This window comes from Penaeus japonicus, unplaced genomic scaffold (genome assembly GCF_977035675.1).
Source record: "Penaeus japonicus unplaced genomic scaffold, GWHDUDI00000001_assembly GWHDUDI00000012, whole genome shotgun sequence".
In the NCBI taxonomy this organism is placed as follows: Eukaryota; Metazoa; Arthropoda; class Malacostraca; order Decapoda; family Penaeidae; genus Penaeus; species Penaeus japonicus.
This window is the reverse complement of record NW_028234414.1, coordinates 18,169,732-18,177,231: the sequence shown is the minus strand read 5'-3', so window position 1 is coordinate 18,177,231 and position 7,500 is coordinate 18,169,732. Positions and strand designations below refer to the sequence as shown.

Sequence of the window (7,500 nt, the reverse complement as noted above, 5' to 3'; positions counted from 1 at the left end):
GACTTTGGCATTGTTATCCTGGACATCCTCTATTGCTATGAGGAGGACTCAGGCGTGTATGAGGCCCGGGCTGTGAACAAGCTTGGTGAGGACAAGACAACTGCTAACCTGAAGTGCCTTAGCAAGACCAACCTCATTCTCACACCTCAGGTGCCAAAGGGAATGGAAGGCGGCCTTCAGAAGCTCCAGACTTTGGAGGACACTGCCTGGATGCGACGCGAATCCGTCACATCTGAGAGAGTAGGCATGGCACCCAAGTTCACAGTTCCTCTCAATAACATTGACAACATGAAGGAAGGTGAAAATGCTCATTTCGAGGCCCGCCTTGTGCCAACTGATGATCCTCGCCTGAAGGTTGAATGGTACTGGAATGGAAAGCCTATGAAATACAGCTCTCGCATTCGTCAGTTCTGTGACTTCGGCTTTGTAATCATGGAGGTTTCCCCAGTTTATCCTGAGGATTCTGGTGAATACATGTGCCGTGCTTACAATGACTATGGTGAGGCTGTCACAAAGGCTTATCTTAAGTGTGAGGGTAAGCGCTCTGTCATCCTCGAAAGCCAGCTTCCCAAGTCCATGCAGAAGGGCATGGAAAGGATTGCTGAGCTGGAGGGTCTCATGATCAAGTCACCTGATATGGGCACACCATCTGAGTCCGGACAGCCACCACAGTTCGTAACTCAGCCACAGGACTGCACCATCCTCGAGAACCAGCTGGCACACTTCGAGTGTCGTCTCCTGCCAGTGGGTGATCCTTATCTCCGTGTCGAGTGGTATCACAACGGCCGCCCACTGAGGGCCGGATCTCGCATCAAGACCATCAATGACTTTGGTTACGTTATTCTGGAACTTGCTGGTTGCTACTCCAATGATTCTGGCACTTACACTTGCAGGGCAATCAATAAGCATGGTGAGGCATCTGTCGAGTGCAAGTTGACTGTTTCCAGCAAGAGTGGAATCATCCTCGATCCACAGGCAACTTCCAAATTTAAGGGATGCACCGAGTCCATCCAGAAGCTGGAAGAGAGCATGTACAAGAAGGAGAGGGCCCCCGATGAGGAGGAGAAGCCCTGCCCACCAAACTTCGTCACTCAGCTGGAGAACATCACCGATCTGGTTGAGGGACAGCCTGCTCACTTCGACTGCCGTGTCGAGCCTGTGGGAGACCCGACCATGCGCATTGAGTGGTTCCATAATGGTATGCCACTTGCGGCTGGCTCTCGCGTCCACATGATGGATGACTTCGGCTTTGTTGTTCTTGACCTGGAATGGACCTTTGCCCGCGACACAGGTGAGTACATCTGCCGTGCCACCAACAAGTGGGGTCAGGCAACCACCAAGGCTACACTCAACGTCCGCTCTAAGCATGGCGTTGACCTCAGCACACAACTGCCTCAGGGCATGACCGCTGAGAAACTGAAGGAGCTGGAGCGCGGACCTCTTACCGAGAAGTATGACGCCGATGCTGAGATGACTCCTCCCAAGTTCACCGTCCCCATCAAGAGCCAGGCCATGCAGGAGGGAGAGCGCGCATTCTTCGAGGCCCGTGTTGAGCCACGCAATGACCCTAATCTGCGCATCGAATGGTACCACAACGGCAAGCCTCTGCAGTCTGGCCATCGCTTCAGGACCAATTTCGAACTGGGCCACGTGACCCTTGAGCTGCTTCACACCTACGCTGAGGACTCCGGTGAATACGTCTGCCGTGCTTACAACAAGCTTGGACAGGATATCACCAGGGCTTCTCTGAAATCCAAGGGTAAGGTTGCAATCGCGTGCATGAGATAATCATCATATCATCTATCATTCATTCAATTTATTCGTGGATCTTTTTTTGAAGATTCGCAAGACTTTTGTGAGCAAAATGTTATAATTCGTTGCGTCTACTTCCTTACAGCTGGCCAGTCTGTGGTGCTCCAGTCGCAGGTGCCAAAGGGCATGAAGACAGGCCAAGACTTCGCCTCGCAGATGGAGGAAACCCTCAAGAAGTACTGCAAGGAAGTCATGCTCACACAGGAGGACATTTACGAGCCTGAGAAGAGGCAGCCACCTCGCTTCGTCACTCACATCAAGGACGTGAGGGACCTCCAGGAAATGGCGGAGACCAAGTTCGACTGCCAGCTGGCACCTGTCGGAGATCCGCACATGAAGGTTGAATGGTTCTTCAATGGCCGTCCTCTGCCTTACAGTACGTATCTTTCATCAATGAGAAAAATGATGAAGAATAAAGAAATGCAAACACACACACACACACACACACACACACACACACACACACACACACACACACACACACACACACACACACACACACACACACACACACACACACACACACACACACACACACACACACACACACGCACACACGCACACACGCACACACGCACACACGCACACACGCACACACGCACACACGCACACACACACACACACACACACATACATATATTCATACATACATAATACTACATTCAGACTACCAATACTACTTCGAAGAGTATTTCCTTCTCCCTCCTCCTGATCTGTCTTTTCCTCCGCCCCGTCCTCAGAGAACCGCTTCACTCCCATCTACGACTTCGGCTACGTCGCCCTCGTCATGAACTGGGTCTTCGGCGAGGACTCGGGCGAGTACCTGTGCCGCGCCACCAACAAGTGGGGCATGGACGAGACCCGCGCCACCCTCAAGGCCACAGGGCGCCCCGGTGTCATCTACGACTCGCAGATCCCCAAGGGCATGCAGTCCCTCGAGAAGATCAGGGAACTCGAGGCCTCTTGGTCACAGTACGTTGATTTTATTATATATTTTCTATTTTGGGATGACGATGATAAAGATAAAAGGAAAAAGTAGAAAATGATGAGCGTATTTTGAGTGCTATTACTTTATTGACATTCAGGGATAAGAAATACGATATTATATAAGGGTTGCAATAGTAATCAAGATAAACTATAAGAAATAGCTAATTAGGGAGGGAATAAGGGAATAACATAATGATGACTATGATACTACTTAATTATATAATATGATGATAATAAGATGATGATGGTAATGATTGAATAATAACGGTTAGGTTATGTAAAAAAGACAGTGCCTGTGCAAAATATAATGTTATGATGTCTCTAATGAAATCTGTGATCCTTTTCCGCTCAACAGGCACCACGAAACCCACGTGGACGAGGAGAAGCCGCGCGTGAAGCCCGAGGTCCTGAAGAAGCCCGAGAGCCTGGTGGTGCAGGAGGGCGACTGGGCCCGCTTCAGCGTCCGTATCTCTGGCTACCCCAAGCCACGAGTCATGTGGATCGTCAATGGTTCCACTGCCATGAGCGTGAGTATTCGCTAGCATACTTTTTCTCCCACTTTTCTGAAGACGGTAAAGGGTCTATAGGTCTAAGAATTTATTGCAGAAGACTAAAATCATGCGCGACGCCTGCCTCTTTCCTCAGGGTAACCGCTTCAAGATCTGGTACGACGGATTGTTCCACCTCGACATCCCCAAGACCCGCCAGTACGACAACGGCAAGGTCGAGGTCATCTGCCGCAACTCCCTGGGCGAGTGCTATGCTTGCTGCGACCTGAAGGTGATGCCGCGCCAGGATGACTACCGCGCAGTCCTCAAGAACTCACCGAAACGTAAGTGCGACGTCATAGACGGAGGCTAGTCGAGGGTGCGAGACGGTGGAAGATGGGTCGCGTCTTACACAGGCGTCCTGGTTATCTTGACATCAACCGGGGCTTTGTATAATGCGTTGATCTTTACCTTTCGTCTCGTGTCTTCGATGAAATTGCTTTTTCATCCATCATCTGCCTGTCTCTCACTATCGCTTTAAGGTAATATGGTTAACATTGGTAAGAGTCTCTTCCAGGGTTACAGGATCGCTTGGGAACAGATCTGGCAGCTGTGGCGGTGTTTTATATATTCATAACCTCTTTTGATCTATTCCTAACGAGCATTATTCTGCGTGTATGTGTTCTCCAAACTGTGGTTCTAAGGCGGCCGCTAACACGTTCGTCAAAATTGTACCTAGCAGACTGGCGCCTTCTCTGCTAGGTTGGTTTTGGCTTGCGTGTCACACTCCGCTCCTTCCACAGTTTCAGGGAAGCTATACAGCAATTCTCGCTAGACTTTCATCGCTAACCACACATGCGCTACACTTATATCTTTATTCTAATTTCTTCACAATTGATTACACAATTTATATCCTTATGTCACTCAAAACTAACAACATTCCCCTACAAATCCAAAATTTTATTTCTTCATTTTCTCATCATTATTATTATTTGGTAAGTCGGCAAAGGTAAGAGTTAAGCGGTCTGAGTTATGAGTGCCATGTTGTGTTTTCCACTCCCATGTATGATTAGTTTCCTCTTTAGTTTACTTTTGATCGTTTAGTCCTTTACTCCTTCCCGTTCTCCTTCCTCTGTACTAGTTCACTAATGTAATTACTAGAAGTCACTAATGATTTTTGCCACTTTTCAAAGGCCTGTGAATCCCGCCTGACTATGTTGTTGTTTTTTATCTGCATTTCTTTGAAAATCAATTTCTTCATGCTGGTATTGCTGTGCCCTCTGCATGTTGTTGATATTATACTTCCTTCACATATTCCATTCCACAGGTTTATTCTTGACTGAAGTGATGACCAATGATCAGACCACATATTTCCTCAAAACATTTGCTGTCTGTCTTATAATACAGTCACACTTTTGTTCAAATGAACACGTTTCTATCACCTGTTTATCAAATATTGTCACCCTTTTTTCACCTGTGTGCTGCACTTGCCACCTATAGTCGAGTAGCTTCCCCATAGTTCCTACAATCATTTGCTAGAGTTACCAGTCACCCTGTTGTTGTTCTGTTTGATTCCCTGTTAGCCAGAGTTCGGTGGTGGCTTGAGCATGCGCCCTGCCGTGCTGGCGGGAGGGCGGGCCATAACATGTGGTATTTTTGTAGCCTGGTATGACTATGACCTCAAGAGTTACCAGAAGGAACGCCAGGAGACCGAGCTGGACCGTGTCTTCGAGGAGAGGATCGACAGTGATTACTCAATCCTTCACGAGTCGAAATTCGGTGAATACATGGCCAGACCAGTCGATAAGACTGAGGAGACTGAGTGGCAGAAGCTCGCTCGTGAGAAGAACGCAGGAGAAAAGATTAAGCAGGTCGGTGGTCTTAGCATTGTAGGTGGAATGAAGTAGAAAAAAAATGTAAATGTCGCTGCATTTTTCAGATCAATATATAATCATTACACATTAATATTTTTCTTACTGAAGAATTTCGTTCAAGTTGAAATGATATCCGACGCTTATTTTTCTGTCATGTTTTATATTCTCAATAAGAAATGCAGTGCTGGCGCTTTTGCATGAATTCAACCTCCAACATATTGCACTTTTTCAGTTGGAGGACACACGGAGGGTGAACCGCAAGAACAAGGACGTGAAGATGTTCGCCTCCCCGCTCGAGCACGCGGCCCAGCACTCCCTGGCGAAGGGCATGGCATCCTGCTACGAGGAGCAGCTGTAAGTACAGCCACGACCTATTGTGGCAGCATGAAAGTGGGCGTGTCATGTGGGCGGGAGTCCGAGCTGGGTCATAAGTTAGGGAACAGTGGCTCGGTTAACTTCCGCCTCTCGCACATGTCGCCATGGCTTGGCTCGCTCGTTTCTCTTCTTGTCTCGAAGATGACAACATTTTAACGCAGTAATCGCAACATCTACTCCTTTTCATTGGGGTGCCCATTCTGCAGAAGCCTAGACAGTGTTCAAATACTTCTTAGAGCTAGAACGTAATGGTTGTTTTAAAGATATTACAATAAGGTCTTTAACATTTACATTTTCATCAATACTGATTCATCTTAACACTCCAAGCACCTCGTAGTCAAGCAACATTTTATTTCTCACTCTGAAAGTTGGCACTGAGAGATTGCACTAACCTCCATACTGACTATATTACCGGCATTCCTACAGCGACACAGTGTCTGCCAAACAGCAGCAGCCGCTTCAAAGGCCTAAGAGGATATTAAGGTAGCAGAAAATTTTGATTTCAAAGTGGGATGCATCTTCAATGTTTTCGTTTAGTTTTCAATTTGTTTATTTTTTTTCGTTGAACTTCGTTTCAAGTTTCGATTTTTATTCTTTTCTTTATCTTTCTTTCTTTTTATTGTCCTGTTTATTGTTACGTTCAGGACGATGTTGATTTATTCTGCGTAGTTATCATTTTGTTGTTTCAGTTCATAGCCTTATAGGATTCTAACTATTTCTTTTATTTCTCCCGGTCTGTATTCTGTTTATTTTGATTTCCAGTCTTTAAGTTGTACATATATCAAAATTATAAATGCCTAATGTTATACTTTTATTTGTAAACATTTGTTGATGTTTTTATTTCACGTGAAATTATTCGTTCATTGTTGACACTCCCTTCGTGGTAGAAATTTCTTGCGTTCGTTCCATGACACCTTTCGTCGTCCGTTGACAATACCTCTGTCCCGTTCTCCACTGTCACGTGACCAAGTAGAACACATGTCGCCCCGTAGTTGCATGTTACCGAATGCCAGAATACACGTAGTTTTACCAGGAGTCATGACAAGGATAAACAAAAGTTGTATCCAAAGGAGGGGGTAGAGTCATTATCATGGGATTGGTCATGCTCAGTTTCGTCTGTTGCAAGCTTTGCTGTTTGTCCTTCTCATGGTTTGAATGACATGCATTCACATTTTAATTTCAAATATCTATTTGCCTCTGTGATGTTGAAATAGGATTGTAGGATAGGTGCATATATATATAAGCATTCATACACACACACACACACACACACACACACACACACACACACACACACACACACACACACACACACACACACACACACACACACACACACACACACACACACACACACACACACACACACACACACACACACACACACACACACACACACACACACACACACACACACACACACACACACACACACACACACACACACACACACACACACACACGCACACACACACGTGAACAAATGCAAACTTAGATGATCTAATACAACAAGCAACAAATCCTGAAAAAAAAAAATATCATGCGAATATCGCTTTCACATTTCAAAATGAATAACGGAGTCGGCGATATAGCATTATTCAGTTCAATAGGACTCTTTTCAATGACAATCGTGCATTATCTTACGTGTCTTGCTCACTTTCTGACCAAAGGGAGGCCAAGGACGTGCGCCATGAGCAACAGTACCCACCAAGGGAGCCCGAGCCCTCCGAGTCGACTGTGCATGGCAAGGAGGTGAGTGAGATCGCTGTCGTTTGTCTTCCTTATTGCTTGACGTGGTTGTAGTTGATCTAAAAAAAATAATATCGTCTTGCGTATTAGCCTGACCATGTATGCCACCTTTCTCCCTCCACAGATCCACACCGCCACTCAAAAGCAGACCCAGAAGGAGATCAAGGGAGACCTTGAGATCACCCGTAAGATCACAGCCACTGAGACCACTGAGA

At 46.4% G+C, this 7,500-nt stretch overlaps 1 protein-coding gene across 1 annotated transcript in view; it reads left to right on the top strand.

Moving 5' to 3' along the window:
- Positions 1-7,500, top strand: part of sls (sallimus) — a 137,761-nt gene that overhangs the window by 29,355 nt on the left and 100,906 nt on the right. The window contains exons 45-54 of the mRNA XM_086542136.1: positions 1-1,759; positions 1,898-2,188; positions 2,553-2,784; positions 3,155-3,326; positions 3,445-3,631; positions 4,950-5,158; positions 5,394-5,515; positions 5,963-6,019; positions 7,207-7,288; positions 7,410-7,500. The exon at positions 1-1,759 is cut by the window's left edge and continues 663 nt beyond it; the exon at positions 7,410-7,500 is cut by the window's right edge and continues 789 nt beyond it. Coding sequence (XP_086398262.1) covers positions 1-1,759; positions 1,898-2,188; positions 2,553-2,784; positions 3,155-3,326; positions 3,445-3,631; positions 4,950-5,158; positions 5,394-5,515; positions 5,963-6,019; positions 7,207-7,288; positions 7,410-7,500 — 3,202 coding nt within the window. The remainder of the gene's footprint in view (positions 1,760-1,897; positions 2,189-2,552; positions 2,785-3,154; positions 3,327-3,444; positions 3,632-4,949; positions 5,159-5,393; positions 5,516-5,962; positions 6,020-7,206; positions 7,289-7,409) is intronic.